At 34.2% G+C, this 21,966-nt stretch overlaps 4 protein-coding genes and 2 pseudogenes across 4 annotated transcripts; 4 read left to right on the top strand and 2 right to left on the bottom strand.

Moving 5' to 3' along the window:
• The first annotated feature begins 1,299 nt into the window (after positions 1-1,299).
• On the top strand, positions 1,300-2,954 carry LOC120141408 (annotated as a pseudogene).
• A 663-nt stretch (positions 2,955-3,617) lies between these two features.
• LOC120141405 lies at positions 3,618-4,448 on the top strand. The gene is made up of 2 exons (XM_039156289.1): positions 3,618-4,325; positions 4,357-4,448. The coding sequence occupies exon 1, from the start codon at positions 3,732-3,734 to the stop codon at positions 4,110-4,112; it is 381 nt and encodes a 126-aa protein (XP_039012220.1). The 5' UTR covers positions 3,618-3,731; the 3' UTR covers positions 4,113-4,325; positions 4,357-4,448.
• An 871-nt stretch (positions 4,449-5,319) lies between these two features.
• On the bottom strand, positions 5,320-6,827 carry LOC120141397 (annotated as a pseudogene).
• Positions 6,828-8,901: 2,074 nt separating this feature from the next.
• Positions 8,902-11,296, top strand: LOC120141403 (mitochondrial carrier protein CoAc1-like). Its single transcript, XM_039156287.1, has 7 exons — positions 8,902-9,509; positions 9,627-9,712; positions 9,796-10,003; positions 10,157-10,289; positions 10,560-10,744; positions 10,909-11,040; positions 11,123-11,296. The coding sequence occupies exons 1-7, from the start codon at positions 9,318-9,320 to the stop codon at positions 11,222-11,224; spliced, it is 1,038 nt and encodes a 345-aa protein (XP_039012218.1). The 5' UTR covers positions 8,902-9,317; the 3' UTR covers positions 11,225-11,296.
• A 5,156-nt stretch (positions 11,297-16,452) lies between these two features.
• LOC120141407 (glutaredoxin-C6-like) lies at positions 16,453-16,950 on the top strand. Its single transcript, XM_039156290.1, has one exon. The coding sequence runs from the start codon at positions 16,526-16,528 to the stop codon at positions 16,895-16,897; it is 372 nt and encodes a 123-aa protein (XP_039012221.1). The 5' UTR covers positions 16,453-16,525; the 3' UTR covers positions 16,898-16,950.
• Positions 16,951-18,789: 1,839 nt separating this feature from the next.
• LOC120141404 (probable ADP,ATP carrier protein At5g56450) lies at positions 18,790-21,788 on the bottom strand. The gene is made up of 2 exons (XM_039156288.1): positions 21,352-21,788; positions 18,790-19,538 (listed from the first exon to the last, which is right to left on the bottom strand). Exons 1-2 carry the CDS (start codon positions 21,697-21,699, stop codon positions 18,912-18,914), a joined length of 975 nt encoding a protein of 324 aa, XP_039012219.1. The 5' UTR covers positions 21,700-21,788; the 3' UTR covers positions 18,790-18,911.
• Between the last annotated feature and the right edge of the window lie 178 nt (positions 21,789-21,966).

The raw sequence follows: 21,966 nt of genomic DNA, 5'->3' as shown, positions 1-21,966 counted from the left end.
GAATTACTGAAAAAAGAATTACTGAAATTTGAATTCTGAAAAATGAATTACATTTTTTGAAAACGTTTTCCGGAAAATATTTTCTGTAAAATGAATTACATTTTTCTGAAAAATATATGGAAAACATTTTATGATGTTTGAAAGATGTTATTTAAACCTTTTTTCTACTAGTTGAAGAGATTTTTAAAAATTATTTATTACAAATATTAAATATAATAAATAATATTATTTATCATAAAACTTTTTTATTATTAAAAATAATAATTTTTGTATATTTTAGTGAAATAAAATAGTATAAATATTATAAATTATTTATTAAAGTAATAGTGTTATATTATATTTTAAAAATATTAATTAGTATATTTTAAATATATTTATTAAAATATTATTTAAATATATAAATAATATTATTCATTATTAAATATATAATTTTTTTATATATTATTAAAATAAAATATAATATCTTATATTTTATAATATAATTGATTATTTTATATAATACTAAAATATATATTATATTATTAAAATTAATAAATAAATAATATTTGATGAAAATGATATTAAATATTTTATTAATATTAAATTCATAAAATAAAATTATTTGAATATTTATTCTTTGAAGTGAAAAGTTCGAAAAAATGACTTACGGAAATGAATCCGTAAGTCATTTTACAGAAAACACAAAAGAAATTCTATTACTAGGAAAATGAATTACATTCCGGAAAACTAATTACGTGAAACAAACACGGGAAAATATTTTCCGAAAAACGAATTACGTAAAACAAACACGGTAATTCGGGGAAACCAATTTCGTAATTCCAATTACGGCAAACAAACACACCCTTAGTTTAATCATATGGAGTACTTTTTATTAAGTTAACATTTAGTTCGGATAGATCTAAATACTTTTAATTATGTGATAATGAATTATTCTCTTGATGTAGTGTTGGTGTTCAAATTCGTAAATTTTTAAAACAATAATTATTCATTTAACCACTAAGATAACTTAATTTACAAAATCATATTGTATATTAACAAAGTAATTATATGAAAGACTTTATGATAAAGAGTAAAGAAAACACTCAATTTTATGTTACGGTCCATTTTTAAAATTTTAGGGTAAAATGATTTTATAAAATAATAAAAAAATAAATTATTTCACGTTATAGTATAATTAACGCACAAATGTTATGTAACCGAACGTCTAAACACCAGCAATGAAAATCGCCACTCTCAATATATAATATAAAGACATCATCATTTTGCAACTTTTAAAGCCTATGTCGGAATCCGAATTTTCCTCAAAATGGATCCGGATCCGAGTACTTACCCTCTCCTCTCTTACGTCATCTCCCACCTCGCTTCCGGCAAACCCTCCGCCGTCAATCCGCCACAAATCGTGAGCCAAATGCCCCACCTATCCCGTCCCAACGTCATCGCCTCAATGAAAGAGGCGGTCTCCGATGGGGCAAAAGCTCTTTCCTTTATCCAAAACCTAGGCCCACGACCCTACAAAGAGTTTATCGACAAGGCCCGATCCAAACTCGCGGAAATCGAATCCGGCCTCGCCGCATCATTGGAGGTATTGTTCTTGTGTCCTCGACCCGGCGAGGTGGATCTGCTCGAGTGGCGGGCCTTCTTGGCAGAGAACGTCCTCAACTTTTGATTTTGCAATTGAATGGGATGCACGAGGCGTACGCGAAACTCCTCAAGGAAGCGGAAGAGAGGTTGGTTAAGATCTACGAGGATGTGGCGGAGAATTCCGATGAAGCTAATGCGGAGCTCGCTAGAATATTGCAGTGAGCGGAAGAGAATCCACCGGAAATATTAGATCTATCCGAATGGTAGCTCCGATCTCTGCCGCCAGAGTTTGGGAATATTAATAGCTTGTTTTTGCTTAATCTTTCCTCTAATGAGCTTAAGGTATATGTTCCATTCTTTCTGTATGAACTTTCCTTTCTTCTGACTCACCTATTCTGAGCAAACAGATTATTCCCGAGTCGATCGCTAGATTAGAAAAACTGGAAGAGCTTAATCTTCTTCAATCTTCTGGAATCACTAGCGGACCCGATTGGAATGCTTCGTAACTTGAAAATCTTGACGTTCTGGAAATAAATGAATGCATTACCAGATACCGTTTGTCTTTGCAGGTAATTTTAATTCTATTGTTAAAACTTAAAATCAAACATTGTTTTTTTATCATTATCTGAAATTCGATCATCATCATCATGAATCCAGATCGTGATAGAATTAGATCTGACTTCAATTCCCTGTCATGCTTACCAACTCATCTCGGCAGATATAGGCAATCTACGGAGGCTTTCGATTCATTTGAACAAGATCCGATCCCTGCCGGCTTCCGTCGGTGATATGAGTGCCCTGTGTTTCCTCGATGCTCGCATGAATGAACTTTCTGGCCTTCCCCATTAGATCGGGAGATTGACGAATCTTGAGATCCTCAATTTGAGCAGTAATTTCACTAATTTGACGCAACTTCCAAACACGATCGGCGGATTGATCAACCTTAAAGATCTTGATCTCAGCCACAACCAGATTCAGACCCTCCCCTACACATTCGGCCGTCTCGACAAGCTAACGAAACTCAATCTGGAACCACAATCCTCTCGACGTTCCGCCTCCGGAAGTGATAAACGAAGGCGTCGAGGCGATCAAGACTTTCCTGCACGACTTACTTGTTCAGGAAGAAGGAAAGATCAGCCTAGAGGGAAATGATCAGACACAGGCCGGATGGTTGACGCGCGGTGGCTCGTGGTTGTTGAATTCGGCTTCGTTCGTCGACGGAAGCATCTCGGGCTACCTCATCTGCCATATCTTGAGGAAGCGCGGTGATTTCATCGGCCATATTTAATGTCAAGTAGAAAACAAATGTAAAAGTCCCATGATACTTTGATCAAATGAAACAAGAACAAGTGAAATAGTATATTTCTTTGGAGTCGGATTGATCTAAAATTTAACTTGATTTAGTCCGACCGTATCATCCTTAGATGTGAAGGGATGTGATGCGGGTAAATACAAAATAATATTTATTTTAAAATATTAAATGTTTATATCTTTAATATTTTTTATATTTGAACTCAATGTATTAAAAAATAATAATAATTTTTTATCGCTGAGATCGTTTAATATTTGTGTGACGGATAATTTCCTATTTCAAGCATTCAACGAGCAAGGAAAGTGGAAAAATAAATGCATGTAGTTGAGTATTTGGACTGCTTCAAAGGGTATAAATTGGGACAAATACTTTTCAAAGCCAACGTGATCGATTAGTTAAGTTAGTCCAATAAGAAATTTATTTCCAACTTCTAATCCATAAAATTACTTCAGATCCATATTTAATACATAATTTAACAACAAAACGAAAAGAACATTGAACACCATGATTTCCCGTTATACACGCCACCCACAATCATTCCCCATGTCTCCAAAGTCAAATTGCCATTTTATCTACCGACTTCCATTATTATAATCATATTTGATCATCCTATAGTGGTCTAGTTATGATTTTAGTCCTTAAATTTCATCACAACGAAGGGACTAAAGCCATAATTAAAATTTCTTTGTGCTACTACCCCACAGTTTATAACTATTCTTTTTTTCTTCCCTTACCTTTCAACAAGATCAAAAGAAAACTCAACTACAAAAACAGACGCCTCCACCAGACCACCAATTTGTTAAAGAATTCTCTCTTCTTAGTTTTCCAGCGAACTTCGATGGAAGATTACAGCAGATCAAGATCGTATGGTAGTGGGATGATGCAGCTGGAAACCTACCAGGAGGCACCACCACCAAGGCCAGGTTCCTATGAGCTCAGGTCCTATAGTGTTTCCTATGCACAATCCCAGATGGCGGCTAACAGCTACAATAATATGGGAAACAGCAACAGGGACTTGAAGTTGAAGAAAGCGAAGAGCACTTCTGGTTCATCTTCTTCGAAATCATGGAGCTTTGCTGCTGACCCTGAGTTCCAAAGGAAGAAAAGGGTTGCTAGCTACAAGATGTATAGTGTTGAAGGTAAGGTCAAAGGGTCCTTGAGGAAGAGCTTTAGGTGGCTTAAAGATAGGTACACACAAGTTGTCTATGGCTGGTGGTAATTGTTGCCGTTTGGTTGAATCCTTTTTCTTTTTATGTTTGTTTTATCTTGCTTGTATCCAAGGTAGTTGTGGAAAAAAAACAAAGTTTCAGTTTTTGAAGGAGGATTGATGCGGTTGGTTAATTCTGCTGTATTACCTGAGGAACCAAAAAGCTTTGTAGGTGTATCTTTGCAATGTTAAATCCTTTCAAATTCTTGATGTTCTTAGTTTATTGTAGTCTTTATTCACTGGGGGGGGGGAGGAGGTATTTGAGTAGCTTAGACAATAATAATAGTGAGCATTTGATGATGGATTTTGTTCCTACAGAATAAATCTCCCTTGAACCTTATTGATCTATTTGAACTTTTGGATTTTTTAGTGATAATGATATGTTGCATACATAAAGTGATAAATTACTTGTTTAAGTTCTGGTTAACATAAAGTGTTTAAGTTCTGATTAATATAAAGTGATAAACTACTTGTTCGTTTAAGTTCGGATTAACATAAGATTTTATGTTCGAGTCTCGAGATCAGAAAAAAACAGCCTATCTTATAGGGTACAGCGTTTACAAAAGTGTTGTGTAGGGATACTCCAATAGCCATCAATGTCAATAATGTTCATTGAATTTCTTCCATGGATGTGAAGGACATTTGTGTATGCCAATTATTCGCATTTAATGTTCTTGTTGCAGAAACCCTGTAGTACATATAGTTGATTTTTTTCTTTTAATTTTCACAATGATTTGTTCTATAATTTGTAAGATTGAATGTGCATTGAAGGCAACTTTTGATGGATAATACTGATGATTTTAGTTTCCCTCTCCTTGAAGAAATGCCTTATAAAGCAAGATTTTGCCTTTAAATACCTACAACTATCACCAAGATACCCAGGTAGTCTTTAAAGTTAACACAAATTCAGGTCCTTGATATCCCTAGCAAAGGCACGGTGGGGGGGGGGGTCGCACCGTACCTTATAGAAGACTCTGCAATAAACTTATTGCATCACAAAGTAGTTTTGTCTTCGAAATGCAGTAATAGTTTTAGTAATAGCTTAATATGACTGCAAAATGAGATCCAATGGAACTTGGTTGGCCATAAATCAGTGCATGTCTGTGAAAAACCAGCTAAGATGATTTTAATATAATCAAATCCCATTGTTACGGTGATAAAAGTACATGGTAAATGACCAACATGTGGCCCATTCCAAGAGAATTATGTCGTTCATAACTCAATGATTATGCATCACATCAGGAACAAAAGGAAGGTGAAACCTACCAGCAATGCTTCCATGTGCATTTAGTTGATTGGGATATTCGCCGAGTTGCTCCATCTTCCAGCTTTCGTGCGGAGCCACATTTTCTTGGCAAAGTTCGTATTGCTGCAAAAATTAAGTACAAATTTTAGATAATCGTAATCCAAGGCCTAGGCAGATAACTGTAACAAGTACGCCTTGTTTCGCTATGTGTTTCTCGGAAAGCTTCGATTTTTTTTATTGGCTGGCTAGCCATTTCTTTAATGATCTCCTCTAGTTTCTTCATTCAAATGATTTGAAAAGAAAGTTTAGATGAAGTTTGTACCTCCATCTTCTCTGTATGTTCTTTGGCTGTTGGAGCAGAGACTATTGTATGCCTAGCACCTGGCTTGATGAAACCCTCTTTAACGCCATTGTCGAATAATGCGAGCAAATTGTTGTAATAACCATCGACATTCAGCAAACCAACCTGCATCAAGATTAATATACACATAGTTATATTAATAAATATCAACGTAGCAAGCTTAATTCTTCGATCTTGAAGAATAATTCCTCACTGTTTTCTTATGTATTCCGAGTTAGGACCATGTTATCATCTCCAGCAACTTACATTGTTCCATATTCACCTAAAACACCAGATTTTAATGTCAGAAATAGTTTACATTATACTATTTAAAAACACGACTCTTTCACCAGTTTCCCTTTCCTAGTCTCTTGTATGGCAACAAAGGCATAGGAATTTCTACCAGGAAGAGCAACAAAGGCATCGGCTTCTCGGACCATTGCAGCTTTGCGCTCATGCATGTCTGAAACCGTTCTCACTTCACCAACTGTTTCTCCTGATATCTGTCAACATTATCTAGGATTATGCATTGAGAAACTCAGATTAAAGAAAGCATCGATCGACATTAAGATATCCCAACAAATTCTCGCACCAATGAGCAGCATCAAGCATTTGTAATGAACCGAATCCGGTGAGGTGAACGATAAAACTATATAAAACGAGACAATTGCACCCAATATTCAATAAACAATCTATATAATACATGGATGCAAGAACAGATACCTCAAGAGGCATGAGAGCTGTTGGAATTATCCTGCATGTAAAGAACAAATAGTTATACTTTGTGAAAAACAGCATTAAACATAGGCTCTTTAATGCAACTTTCTTACATACCCAAGAACATGACAGCCTCCATCATGTACTGTCTTGGATATCAAACCCATCAACCCAACACTTCCTCCCCCACAGACCAAGTCTATCTTCCTCTTAACCTATGATCAAAACACCAAAAATAAGCAAAAAGTAAACTCCACAAATTGTGGGTGGGGGGGGGGGGGGAAGAGTAAACAATAAGGCATAGAAATCAAGGTAAAGAAAACAAGAAAAAGACCCATTTTTCCCCAAATAACTCACTTGCATCAAAAACTTAATTTTTCAACTCATGGATATTACTCATGTACTGTCAAAGAACAAACCTCAATTCAGAACATAAAACACCAAATGTACAATTACACAATAAATAAATAAAATACAGTAAAAATTTGATCTTTTTCACTAGAAACCAATACTCAATTACCTAATACAATCACCCCAATTTCCATAAAAGACAAACACACACCTATGACCTACCGCTACATCAACAGAGATACAAAAACATTCAAAATCACAAACTATTTTTTGGAATAAGTAGATTGATTAATGATTACTTGGAATTTTCGAGATACAAAAACACACACCTACCGCTACATCATCAGAGATACAAAAACATCATATATTATTACTTGAAATTTTTAGTAATAAGTAGACTGATTTTAAAGTTTGAGTCGAGTCTCTCGACTTTATATGGTATATGTAAATCAAATATGAAAAAAATACGAATATATATATATATATATATATATATATATTGTATCTGGTTATAAAATACAATTTAAATTATAATCAAATAATGTCATAATATTATAAATATTTACAATTAAATTTAAATAGAAGCTTAAAAATTTGACTCGACTTAAATTTTATACACTCGATTCGAAAAATCCATTAAAAATAATTAAATTGAAAAAATTTGATATAGTGAGAGAGTAAAATAATTAAAAATCTAATGATTAAATTGAAAATAATTAAAAGTATAGTGAGTGAAATAGGAGAGAGAGTAAATTTTAGTGATTAAATTTATAATTTATCCATTAAAAATAAAATAAAAATCACGTCATAATGTCAATAGTGAGTAAACAATTGAATGACAAAAAATTTATTATATTAAATTCAATGATAAAATTAAAAATATTTAAAGTAAAGTGAATAGAATAGGAGAGAGTTTAAAATTGTATTTTACCCGCATACATATTATGAAAAGTTTTTTTTCTTAAAAATGGTATTTAAATTAATTATTCATCTTTAAATAAAAATAATTATATTCAAACATATTTAAACTCAAATCTATCCCATAAATTCACAATCCAACTAAGAATTAAGCAATGAATAAAGATTGTGCATTATCATTAGGCCCCGTTTGGTTTAAGGAATGTTGTATTATCGGGGGAATGAAATTCTCATTCCCTCGTTTGGTCCCATTTCCAGTAATCTTTTATTACTAATAGTGAAATTTTTGAAATATATTACCGGGAATGTGATTACCTCTTTTTTTAGGTATTGTTGGATTACCGACGTTTTGGACTAAAATACCCTTAATTTTTTTTTTTTCAAAAATATCATTCTTCTGTCATTGAATAATAAAAATTTTACGAATGTTAAATTAAAAATTTATCCTTAACCTATTTTATATTTACAAAAAAATTTATAATTAAAATTTTAAATGAAGTTCATGAGTTAAAATAAAATTTTACCCTTTCATTAAACTTATTTATTTTTTCAATTTTGTAAAAAAATTATATAAATTTTATGAATTTAAATTTTTTAAAGAAAATATATAAATTAATTATAGTAATATTATAATAGAATTTAACTTGTTAAAAAAATAAATATATAATAATAATAATTTAGTTAAATATACATTCTAATAATCTTTTATTCATTTAACCAAAACGGTAATCTTGCATTCCTGTAAAATCAACCAAACACAAAATATAACATTCTCCGTAATCATATTCCCTAATAATTATTTATTTCCACTCTACTTTTATATTTCATAAATCAAACGTATCCTTAGTGTTTTAAAGAAAGTCTTTGTGCAAAGAATGTCAAATCGAAGTAAAAGACATAGTAGACCAAGCAAATCAGTTGATCAGTTTCAAGCATCCCTAATTCCTAGGATGTTGAGCCCTAAATTAAGCCAACTTGCCCTACAACAACAGGGATTACGTCTGAAGATCCACCGGCCTTAACTTAAACTGCAATATTTATAGTCAAACAACAGTACTCCCCCTTCCAAATTCCCAAAAGAAAAACGCCCTTTGAAGCTTAAAAACACAACAAAATTTCGAGGTTTTGAATAGAAAGGGGAAGAACAGAAAACCCAATAAGAAATCACTATATTTTCGGATTCTGGATTTCACCCGGTATTTTTCTCAGGTTTTTAACTCTCTTTTGCTTTTCCAGTACGTTTTCTAATCCCCCTTGGACTAATCTAATATTGGGTTTTTGGAGAAATCGAGGGTTCTTTAAAGGAGACCTTTTTGTTGTTGATAAATCTAGATTGAGGGCAATCGAAGCTTTTTTTATATAATATTGATCTCATGGGACAGCAGTGTTATAACTGAAAATCTGTTCTTCTTATTGGATGTATCTTGTGTTTATCGAAGTGAACGATCGGCTTGTGAAATTGTCTGGCTTTCATCATCTGGATGATCTCAGGCCGTTGAAGCTACCCTTTGAAAAGAAATCGTTTTACTTTTGTATCCCAAGAGACAGATGGGATAAAGAGTTCTTCAAGCTTCAAGGCGGGTGATTATAATAATTTGAAGAATTGGTTGATTTTCGTAATATAATCGGTTTGGATATTTTTGAGATGGGTTCTCCTCAAGGCTCCACATTGACATCAGATATGACCGGCCTTGTCGATGGTTCGACTGCTTGCAGTGATGTTTCCTTCATCGATTGTTTGCCTGTTTATGTCAAAGAGCTAATAGCTGGTGGCGCTGCTGGTGCCATCGCTAAAACGACCATTGCACCTTTAGAACGGATTAAAATACTATTGCAGGTGAGAGCTAATTGATATAATCGATATCGCCTATATATGTTACTCTTGTGCTTGCTTGTTGTTTGTCAAGTTATGCATTTGTTGCTTACAATGGAGTTATGATTCTTTGTTTTGCAGACAAAGACTGATGGTTTCCAATCTCTTGGGGTGTATCAATCCTTAAGTAAGGTGCTAAAGCATGAAGGTGTTATGGGATTTTATAAGTAAGTTTGCAGATTATTTCACCATTTCCCTTTCTCTGATCTCCTTGAATGTTGGACTAATTCATGCCTATTTGGACCTGTAGAGGAAATGGAGCGAGTGTTATTCGGATCATTCCTTATGCAGCCTTGCATTTCATGACTTACGAGCAGTATCGAGGCTGGATGTTAGATAATTGTACTTTCTTTGGATCAGGGCCTCTTGTCGATCTTATAGCCGGTTCTTGTTCTGGAGGAACAGCAGTTTTGTGCACTTATCCCTTGGACTTGGCTCGCACTAAACTTGCCTATCAAGTAAGCAAATCTCCATAAGAATGGCATAGTTTCTTTTAAATCAATTCCATCTTTCAAACTTCAATCAAATCTGTTATTATATCGTGCAATTACTGATTCTTTAATGAATTAATCTATTAGATCTTTCTCATTGGCTTTTTTGGTTTATAACAGGTTGTTGACACCAGGACAAAATTCAGCTCTGGTATGACAAGTTTATATACTCGACCGGCATATAGTGGCATAAGAGATGTACTGACAACTGTTTACAAGGAAGGAGGAATACGCGGATTATATCGAGGTGTAGGTATGTAGTACGCAGTTGTTTCTAATGGCTTCATGGTACAACTTAGAATGAATACATTTGACAATGGCTTCAAGTTCTTCACATTATTCTTGTTGTAACCGGCACGGCCATTCTTATTCTCCTGTTTAGAGTATCTTCAGTTTTTCATGGTAATGGAGATTTTCAGTAGTTCAACTTGCAATCTTGAAGTTCTTTTTAGTGTAGTTTCAATGTGCATTTACTTTCTTTGTTAGATGTGCTTGGACTTGATCAAACTTTTTGCTTCCATAGGTCCAACACTGGCTGGGATCCTCCCTTACGCCGGTCTAAAGTTCTACATCTACGAGGTAATAAAGACTCGTGTTTCCGAAGAGCACCGTAAGTCCATTGTGATGAATCTCTCTTGTGGAGCAATAGCTGGATTACTTGGCCAGACCTTCACGTATCCATTAGATGTTGTAAGGAGACAGATGCAGGTATTGTGCAACAAAAGCTACACACGTACTTGATGATGCTAGATACATGTAAAAACAACCTGGTTAAAACCGGTTTTTAAGCAGTCTGATTCAACCTTTCAAAAATTCGCCATAGTCTCGATTAATACATCCTGCATGTAATTGTTTGACATGTTACCCTACAGGTTGGAAGTCTTCAGTCTTCATCGATTCAAGGCGGTACACGATATAGAAACACATATGATGGTCTTACTACGATCGTCCGTAATCAAGGATGGAGACAATTGTTTGCAGGCTTGAGCATTAATTACATCAAGGTATTTTATATACTCCACAATGATATCAAGCATAGCTACTAGTTTTTCATTCTAACAGTGTGAATGATGATTTGGTTGTCAGATTGTTCCTTCAGTAGCTGTTGGATTCGCCGCATACGACACGATGAAGGTTTGGCTCCGGATTCCACCCCGACAGAAATCGCAGGCAGCGTCGTCTGGATAAAGAGAGATGGATTTATAATGGGTTGCAACCGAAATCTGAAAACAGGACTTCCTGCTAGTATTGTATAAAGACACAAATCTTTGGCAACAGAAAAACTAGTTCCACAAATTCATTGTGATTAATCGTTATGTTCTTTTTTTTATCATTAAAGGTACATAGGAGTTTGGGGGCCACGGCTTCAACAGGTCCCCTCATCTCACCTGTAAATCTCACATCACCCCCATTGTCACCTTCAATCAAATAACTAACTCGCTTACTCATTCAACTTTTATTTTATTTTATTTTTTGATCACCCAATTTTCAAATTTCATTTTCTGGTCACTTAACCTTGTATGATAGCACTACCAAAAACACTTTATTTTGGACATTTTCATTTATGAAATTAACATAACGTTTTTAAATTTCCTCTTTCTTATGGCCAGAATCATTTTCACCGTTGGTCGTTGTTTATGATGTAATTAGTACTAAAATTGTTTATATTTCTTTCCTCTTTCTTCTTCTCATTCTAGTTTTCCTCAAAATCCTCTCTAAATTGATGAAATTCAAATAAAAGTTTCGTTTTTTATCTTAGTTCTATCTGTAATTTTTACCGTATGATCATTGTGAAATTGAGCTTCATTGCTCCCCCTTCCTTGATATCTCGACCGTTCGGATTTAGAAGAAAATATTTTGACGTTGGTGAATAAGAAGAAATCTAAAAATATGAGTTTGAGAAGAAAAAAATATGATGTTTTTGCATAAGTTTTATATAAAAAAAACATATTCGACAAATGGCTGAGTGATAACAAATAAATTTTGAAAAATAAGTAAAAAAAATAAAAATGAGTGATCGAAATAGAAATAAAACACAAAATTAAGTGACCTAGTACGTAGTTTATAAAAAACATAAACAAAGGGTGTAAATAAATAAAATGAAAAACAAACAAAGCCTAAGACCCATGATTGGGCTGCATGTTTTTCATATTATATGGTTAATGGATGTCTATCAAACATATAATGGCGAAGGCATTGCAAGCAGGTGGCAGCAATAAATTGCCCTTAAAAGATTTCCCATCCATTAACAATGCCTAGTGATGTTAAGCATGACGATAACTTCTTCACGTATAATCTCGTGTAGGTCATGCTACATATAATCTGGTCTAGGTCATTTGAGCCCTAGACAAATTTGTTGTTGAGGAGGTGTTCTGGTAGTTGTTAATGTCCTCCCATTTTCCATACTTTTAAATAGTGTAGTGTAATTATAAGATAGTATTAGTTCAAAATCTTTCTTAACTATTAATATCACGCACACATCTTGCAGACACAACTGTTCGAATCTCGGATCTCTATAGGGAACAACATTTTCTTTAATCACTGAAGTTGATTAATGGGTTCCCAATTTGTAGAATTTCTTGAGTAATTAGTGTGATTGTAAGATAGTATCTGTTTAGAATCTTTCTTAGTCATTATTAACAATGCACGCTCGTAGACGTAAATGTTCGAATCCAAAACCTCTAAGAGAATAATATTCTCTTTAACTACCGAAATCAGGTTCCGATTTAGTCAAATGTCAAATGAAATAATGCAACTCCAATCAAAACTTAGGCTTTCCTTCCTCTCAAGAAATGAATGGGGCCTCTCTTTCTGCACTTACGGTGAACGTAAGTTTACCACACGAAAATATTCATGATAATGTTTCAAGTGGAAGCAATAGTGGCCAGCTAATTCATACATGATCATACCCCCTCCATTAATGTGAAAATAATAATAATAAGGGGGATGAAGTCCAAATGAATTGAAAATTAGGGGTCCAAATAAGTATATATCTCAATATATTTTTTAATAAAAATTTGGAGAGATATATTCCATAGATGCGGTTGTTTAAATTCAGAATTTTGTAAGTAAAATAATGTATTTTTTTACTATTAAGATTACTTGAGTGGTTCGATATTTTAGAGATTCGTAAATTATAACAAAAATGATTTTCTTCCATCAATAATTTAACATTCAGGAGATGAACTCATGAACACCATTTTTACCGGCCACCATCAACGGTGCAGCTCTTTTAGCGGGACTACCAACTTCATGAATCATGATGGGTGGGAATGGGACCCAATTCTTCATCACCAACCGTTGCGAACAGGATGACAATCCACGTGGAATGCTTCGATTGGATCCACGTAAGATTCCAAAAGGGTTGGTTGGCCCCGCATTATTCGTCCTCCCCCGGTTAAGACCATCCAATCTCCATGCCTGAAGGAAAGCGAAAAGGAGCTTCCACGTGGCAATAATGAAGTCCATGATGATAGAGATCATAATTTGTATACGATGATAATGTCTGGGAGTGGAACCCGCTGTTCACACCTTCCCCCTCCCATGAGTGTTCCTCCACGTCAGCCCTCTTTCTCTAATTAAAAATATGACAAGATGGTACCTGAAGTTTCTTTAACTTAAAAAAAAAATCAATGGTAATATTTTTTTCTCAATGTAGCATGGAATTAAAAAAAAATTGATGTGGTTCTTTGACTAACATTTTTTATCATTAACTAAAATTAGTGTAAGTCATTCGTCATTAAGATATTCTAAGTCAACTATAAATTTCTACAAAAATCATCTTCATGATTCTTTTCCTTCCTCTTCAACAGTTATTCATGTAACCGAAAATTGATTATTTCCATCTCTACCAACAGCCACAAGCAGTATTTTATTCGTACAAGATTTGAGAAAGCATTCATGTCATTAGGAATTATCGGAGTTGTTGCTCAATGACAAAAAATATTGGTCAAAAGATCACGTTGTATTTTTTTAAGTGAATGATCACATTAATAGAAAAATTATACTATGGTTATATTTGATTTTTTTTAAGTTCATGGATTTTGCATACCATTTTTCCTAAAATTATTTATGTATTCGTTGTATAAAAGTATATAATTTTCAAAAGGAACCATAAAAAATGGAACACTTGCTAAGTTGCCCTAAGAGTTTGGCTTAATAGTACATATTATTATATCACACTGATAACTGATTTTATTACTATTGAAATACAAAAAATTCTACGGCGCACGTCTCATACCATAATATATTACTAAAGCAACGTATCGAAATATAACACTAGTTAAATTGTTTTTACTAAATAATTATTAAAAATGATAAATTATATAGTATTATACCTAAATTATCATTTTTTTTAAATTTTAGTATTTAAATTTTATTTTTTAAAAATCATTGGCGGTAATGCTTATGTGGCATGACATGCCATTTTTTATTTTTTAATTACCACGTCACATTTTTTTTATTTGTCAGTATTTTTTAATTAATTTTATTCAACCAATTAAAAAATACTGGCGAAAAAATAAAAAATGATGAGAAAATAAAAAAAAAATTGACATGTCATGTTACATCACATTATCGTTAATGGTTTTGAAAAAAAATAAAATTTAGATACTAAAACGAAATAAAAATGATAGTGTAAGTACTAAGCGTATAATTTATTCTTTTAATATTTATGTAATAAAGACAATCTAACTAATTATAAGTTTCGATACGGAACTTTAACTATATGTTACGGCGTGCGATGTGTGTCGTAGACTCATCCATTAAAATACATCATACATAGGATATAATTATACAAAGATTTAAAATAAGAGTAGATAAATAAAATAATCAAATAAATACTAGCTAAAAGGCGATAAAATTTTATGAAAATATCTAGCACTAACATATTTTATAAAGTAATTTACATCCTAATCCTTATAAAATAGTAGTCAAATGGAATTCGAAAATGATATTTTTCACTTAATTTAAGACTAAAAAATCTATGAAAAATCTTGTCACAAGAATCTATATGTTTTTAGAACAACGATACTCTTGTCATATTCAATCCCGATATTAAAACAAAATTATAAAACACATGTTCTCATGCATAAGCACATGTGTAAATCAATATTACATATAAAAAAAATATAAGTTCTAAATATTAAAAAATATGTATTCAGTATTTCATTAACTCAACTGTTTCACTTTTAATTGTTAATTTTAATACATGTATAAATATCTATTTTTTTTAAAAAAACATTAAAATTCTTATTAAAGTATAAATTTTATTTATTTCAAATCAATACGAATATTAGTTAAAAAAAAAAAAAGCGGTTCCCCAAGTTTTCTCTGCTGCAGTTACAAACCTATTAACCGGTTTCCCCACATTTTCCATCAATGATAACGGTGGCGGTCTCTCCTCCGACCACTTCCTTGTCTTTTTTCTTCTATTGTTGTTCGATTTTCTTAATTTTCAGGCATATTTTTATTTATTTATAATAATGTTTCTCTTGAAATTTTTTCTAATAAAGGTTATCATGGTTTCCAGTGTTTTTAGACTCTCGATTCAAATTTATTCCTTTGGTTCGCTTCTTGGTCTATGGTTCTTGGAGATTTCATGGTTGCTTGCTTTTCCGATGTCTGGTTCCTATGTTTGTTTGTATATGACATTTTGTTGGTTCTCGGACATTTGTGTTAGATGAAAACTGTGATTAAAGGAAGATTTGTTTTTCATTCGTTCACTTTGAATATTCTTCAAGTTTTCTACTCTCTGTCTGATGTTTTAGGAAGTCGGAGCGATACATCTTTATATGTCATTGGCTCAGTTGTTCAAGATCTTGCTCATCGGGCTATCAATGATCGATCACCAATCTATTTTACTTTTGATAAACTTTAATGTATTTGTCTTGTATGCATGTGGCAAGACGTTTGTTGATGTTGTTTTAGTTGGCCAATGAATATATTATAGTTTTACTTTTAAAAAAATCATTTTGCCTTGGTACATTAATTTACACATTTTAAAAAGGAAAATTTAGTACATGATTTTTTAAATGTTTTTGAAGGGTTTATATTTTGGGATTAATATTCATTTTTAGCATTAATAAATAGATTCCGTGATAAAGGAATTGTTCTTATTTCTAAGGATTCGAGTTTGAGCACCATAGATGTAAGGGAAAAAATTAGTGAAATTATGGTATTCAACCCTAAACAATAATGAACTTGGGATCTAGTCCATATATTTTGATATGATACAAGTTGATTCTCCTAGTATTATTAATATTCCTTACATTATTATTTGCCCAATTCTCCTCCACCCCACAAGTCCCATGATCCCAAGCCATAAAGAGAATCTATATAAAACAGTACTTTATGATGTAAGCAAAGCATTGCTGCCGTCTTCTCTCTTTTATATTTAACCTTCATTGACACTCCATTACCTTAAATCACAATTAATTAAAAAAAATACTTGCTCTAGTAACATTGGTGCAGCTTTAATCTTCCACCACCATGAGCAGCCCCAACGCAGGCGGCGGCGGCGGCCTTTCGATAGACGAGGAGGAGACGGTGGAGACACGGATCCGGAGACTGATATCCGAGCACCCACTCATCATCTTCAGCCGATCATCTTGTTGCATGTGCCATGTCATGAAGAAGCTCCTGGCCACCATCGGTGTTCACCCTACCGTCATCGAACTCGACGACCACGAGTTTGTTTCCCTCCCTGTACCCTCTTCTCACGGCGGCCTCTCCTCCCGGAATCTATCTCCCGCCGTCTTCATTGGCGGAACCTGCGTCGGCGGACTCGAATCCCTCGTCGCTCTCCACCTTGGTGGCCACCTCATCCCAAAGCTCGTCGAAGTTGGCGTTCTCTGTGTATGATATATATATATATAATCATAATAGTATTGAAAATAATATAAATCAATCTGCCATTTCCAAAAGAGAAGTAAATTCCTGCTTCTTCCTTCCTTTGCTTATCTTTTGTTTCTTTCCCTATTAGCTTCAAAGGTCAAAGTTAGGGAATTGTAGTAATCAAGTGAATTGAGTGAGATTGTAGTATGTGTTTATCTTCCCTTGTTCAGTAATCATATTATAAACCGATGTCGAACTCTTAATTATTTTCTTCATTCATAACGTCAGAATCTGAGATATCGAACTCTTGAAGCAATGGGCGGAATTGGTGGGGTAATTGAAGTGGGATTCATTGCCAATTATGGAGCAATCAGAGCCGTCGAAATTTGTTGTTTGTTAGGTTGCAGATGAAGAAAAGGAATGGTCGATAGTGTGGTTTGGGCTTTCCATTTTTGGATAAAGGATGCTTCTGTGGTGCTTTTTCATGACAATGACGGGCCACAAATTCCAATTGTTGTTAGGGTAGATTACACCAATGGTTACTTAACTTTTAGGGTTCTTTCACTTTAGTTGCAAAACTTTTAAAATTTGTATTATAATCAATAAAAGTTTAATTCACTTTCATTACGATCAAATCTATTAGTTGACGTGACATGTTAAAGGTCAATTTTCTGATGAAAGAAGAACTCGTCAATCAATTTCAACGGTGTGAAGATTTCATTTAGTCAGAAGATTAATATAGTTCGATTTCAAATTGATATGATAATTGAAAATGGTATATTGAAGAGTTTTAACTTTTAGTTTCGAGTAAGGATTGACGATATTGAAGGTTTCTCGATGAATTTGAACAAAGAGAAAGTAAGAGAAGGATAAGAAGAAGAATTCGATGATCTTTTTGATCGGAGAACCATCAAAGGATGATGAAATGAGGAGCGGGGGTTGCATTTTTAGTGCTAGATCCCACCATAAACTAAACTTTCATATCTCTTAATATCTTATTTGCATTTGTACATTTGGGTGTTGTTGAGACGAGCAATTCTTGATTACTAGTAATTAATTCTTACTAGTAATTAATAAAGAATGGGGAAAGTGGGAATCTCATTGTTAATGGCCCAACCTTACTCTAAACGACAATTAATGTGACATATATGTATGTACTCAAATGTACATTTCATTTGTATCATCTTTCATGGTGGGTAGTGGAAATTAAAAAGAAATCAATCCGAATATTATATGCATCTTTCCAACTTTAGAAAAAAAATAAGGATTGATGAATTGGGGTTATATATATATATATATGTGTGTGTGTGAAGTAATCATTGATATATGATATATTGATTGACTAATCGATATCAGATACTATAGAGACAAAGTCGACTCTCCCAATAATACATACTATTAATTTGTAAATTCCATAGGGTTTGGGAAAAAGTGCAACTCATGAGAGGAACAACCATGAAATATCAAGCACATACCAAGAGTGGGGTGTTAATTTGGAAACGTTTTACTTTAATATAGGATCTCTTTTACGATTCTGCCAATAAATAACACTTTGTGGAATGGAATTAATCGTAAAAACCAAGTTTGGATCTTTGGAATTTTTTAAGTAAATATTTGAAGTGGAAGAAATGAGAGATGGGCAACCCAAGTACCCACTCAAAGGCCCCTTAATGGTGTTGCCTTTTGTCTAGGTCTAAAAGTAGGGGGTAAAGCATCTTTAATTGACTTTTACCCTTTTTCTTTGATGGGTGAGGTCATGGGGTTTTTTTTTTTTTGACTTCTTTATGGGGTCTCCCACTTGTATACATGCATACATGTATGAATGAATGAATTTTCCATAAGTTAAACTGGAAGCAGTAAGTACTGAAACAAAGCAAACAAATTCTTGTTGTATTAGGACAAATTCATGTTACACTGGCTTTATCACCGGAATGGTCGCACTGACCGATGCCGAACCGATGTCCATGGCTGTAATCCTGAATCTCATTCTACTCTAATTCTCTGTTCAAAAAGAAGTTTGTCAAAAAAATGGCTTTCGATTCTACAATCCACCCCAATCCATGAATTTCTTCACCTCATCATACAGAACCAAGATGGCTGCGGCACCAGTGCTCCTAAAAATGTTAGATAGTGCCCCACGGTAAAAAGAAGTCACCCCTTCGGTTCTATAAATCGTCCTCCAGCAGTCCAGAGTGCCGTGGTACATTGGTTGTTCTAAACCGGATTGCATCATCATCCGCCTCCTAACTGTATCAAGTGGATATGACAACAATCCAGCAGATGTTGTCACAGCCTGCGCAGCCACCCAACGTTTCCATAATGCCAACTCGGTCTTGGATTGTTCTGACATAGTTTCCTTTATTGTATCAAATCCTCCAAAATACAGACTCCGATGAACAATCATCCCATGTAGGGAAGCAGGAAGACCCCTGTAAATTCCCCGAAATCCATCCTTTCTGCGTATGGTGCTCAAGAAATGGTAGATGCCTCTGAATTGACGAACATCGGTTCTTCCAATGTCTGCAGCAAGGCGGGTGTGAGCAATGTCAAGAGGGTAAATCAAGATCAATGTTGTGCAACCAGCTGCAGCTCCGGCAATGAAGTTGGCAGATGCTCCAGAGAAAACATGATCATCTCCATAATTTCTCAATATATTTTTATACAGGTCCTGCATAAAGAGATGCAAGGTGAGTAAAATGATAACCACATGGAGATGTATGTATACTCGGAATCCTATTAAAAACCTCGGGAAAAAAGTTATATATACATAAAAGGCACAGATAATTCTCTACCATCTCATAAATCCTACACATTCGACCGACAAGTTTAAAAACGAGAGACCTCCTAGTTTAGGAGAATCCCCTAGGAACTTTCAAGTTTTCTTACCATTATGTAAGATTTTATCTGAACTGAAATAGAATGTTCTCGACTTGTTTCAACAGCATCTATCGAGTGATTTCATTGAACTTTTCACTGATGTATGCCAAGGAAAATTCATCTAGCCTATTCCTTATAAAAGAAACAGGCAAACTAGGCACAAGCGTGCACATACATGTAGAAGAAGCTTCAGCTTAGGTTCTAATTCGATGACAACTTTCAATTTTATTCCTACAACGTTATTATAATCAATAGTACTATGCCTAGTTCTTCAACATTATGTACAACTTCATACAACTTTCAATTTTTTTGTTCATGTTGGGGGTGGCTCCCTGGTTGTATTGTGTTCTTTCTATGGTTAATAAAATCTTAAGGCACTCTTTTCCTCCTTCCGCTGATTAAGGAGCTTCTATATAAGCTCCTTTAATCATGAAGGAGGTTTTTAACGAGGCCTGCAATTCCTATAAAAAAAATGTACACCTTTCCAGGTGGAATAGGAATAATCATGAAAAAAGAATTTTTCAAGTTCAAAAAGCTTTCTTTCTTTAGATTACATTCAAATCTCAGCCACACTCTTTATTATATGCTCCTATACCATATGACGAGGCCAACACAGTAAATCACCATATTAAGTTTAGCCAAACATGGAGTACAAAGGCTCCTTGTGCTATCCTAAACTAGCTGGTTAATGCCCCCTATTAGGACTACAACTCTAGCAAACTCAGTAAACGAGATATGCATTATGGATTAAACTCCATCTATTTCTCTTGACAAAGAAGTTATATTCTCCAAATCCTACCCGGGTTCTATGAGTAAAGTCTATCAAATTAACAATTATCTAAGATAATTAAACAAGATGAGGACTGCTCACTTCACAGCATGCCTTCCAAATGACGGGTATACTTAGTCAAAGTCATAAATATTCTATTTAGATCGATTAAAACCAAAAGTTCTGCATGCCAAAAACATAAGGAGAATGAAAAGCCTAATCTTAAGGGAAATTTGAAACATTAGCAAGAAAGCACCCTATGGTGGTTGATATAAGGTTGAACAATAGGAATGAGACTAAACAGAATGCCATAAAGATTTGTAGTCTAATCAAAGGCGATATTGGAGCTGATTCCGTAAGGGACACCGGAATATTTTGCAGATAAAAATGACCAAAACCAACTATACCAACAGCACTTGAGAAGAAGATATTTTCCAAGGACAAGGTGCCAGCTTCCCTTAGGAGTTCATCACAGCTAATAGGATTCTTGGACAAAAAGATCGGCATGACCGCATTAATTACCATTCAAACATATCAAACCAAAGAGAGCATGCAATGAGTATACCAGCATCCCATGTAATGAAAATAACATCACAGGAGCTCAAAGAGACCTTTTATCATTCATTTCACGTGCATGGGATATATCCTTCTCAAGAACACCACAACCAATTTATGAATAACATTTCCCCCAAGACGAAAGCAACCATCTTGAAAACCACCCGTTTGATTCACTCTAAATATCCCAAATAGAAAATCACATGTTTCAATTCACTGCATACCAAGAACCAATATAAAGAAAGGGAAAGATTACAAATGTGCAAAAAAAAATGGTTACCTTGAGCGAGAAATTAAGAGCAACAGAAGGGTAATATCTGAGAACGCTACTCCCATTGCCTCTCCATAAAGAAAGAACGCCTTCTTCTCTAACGGTACGGAAGATACAATCGAACATCCCTTTGAATTTCCTCCTCCCACTTCCCGCGAAAGCCAAATTGCTGTCTTGGGTCTGAAGCAACAGCTTCGCCCTCTCAATCGGTGCCACGATCGTGTGCACCACGCCGCCCATCACCGCTCCCGCCAACAGATCACGGTGGAAGCTCGCCAGCCATTCGTACGGCCCCGACGCCGGTTTTAACCCTCCTCCTTCACCCCTGTTTTCTTCCTCGTCGTATTCTTCACTCATAACTTCGAAAGACCCAAAGTCTGCTTTCACTTCAAGAAAGTAAGGAAAGAAAAGAAACCCTTTTTTCTTCTACTAAGCAGAAAGGGTGGGAAGACAACTGTGGGCTAAAACGATTGAATAAGCATCGTCTACTAATGAGATCATAGAAAACTGCTCTATTTATATATAACAGAGTTCTAGATGCTCTCTCGTTAGCTATATTTGTGGGTGAGCTTTCTTATGTAATGTTCGTCCCTCATCTACCACCGTGTCCCCAAAATGAAAAAT

This window comes from Hibiscus syriacus, unplaced genomic scaffold (assembly GCF_006381635.1).
Source record: "Hibiscus syriacus cultivar Baekdansim isolate YM2019G1 unplaced genomic scaffold, ASM638163v2 tig00110799_pilon, whole genome shotgun sequence".
Lineage (NCBI taxonomy): Eukaryota > Viridiplantae > Streptophyta > Magnoliopsida > Malvales > Malvaceae > Hibiscus > Hibiscus syriacus.
This window is presented reverse-complemented; position numbering and strand designations above follow the sequence as displayed.

Bases quoted from the DNA above. Each gene is read 5' to 3' on its own strand.
- LOC120141407 (XM_039156290.1), top strand. From the start codon at position 16,526: ATGAGCAGCCCCAACGCAGGCGGCGGCGGCGGCCTTTCGATAGACGAG.
- LOC120141404 (XM_039156288.1), bottom strand. From the start codon at position 21,699: ATGAGTGAAGAATACGACGAGGAAGAAAACAGGGGTGAAGGAGGAGGG. The intron at 19,539-21,351 runs GTAACCATTTTT...CTCTTTATGCAG, and splicing joins CTCTTAATTTCTCGCTCAAG to GACCTGTATAAAAATATATT.
- LOC120141405 (XM_039156289.1), top strand. From the start codon at position 3,732: ATGGAAGATTACAGCAGATCAAGATCGTATGGTAGTGGGATGATGCAG.
- LOC120141403 (XM_039156287.1), top strand. From the start codon at position 9,318: ATGGGTTCTCCTCAAGGCTCCACATTGACATCAGATATGACCGGCCTT. The intron at 10,004-10,156 runs GTAAGCAAATCT...GGTTTATAACAG, and splicing joins GCACTAAACTTGCCTATCAA to GTTGTTGACACCAGGACAAA. The intron at 10,745-10,908 runs GTATTGTGCAAC...GTTACCCTACAG, and splicing joins TTGTAAGGAGACAGATGCAG to GTTGGAAGTCTTCAGTCTTC.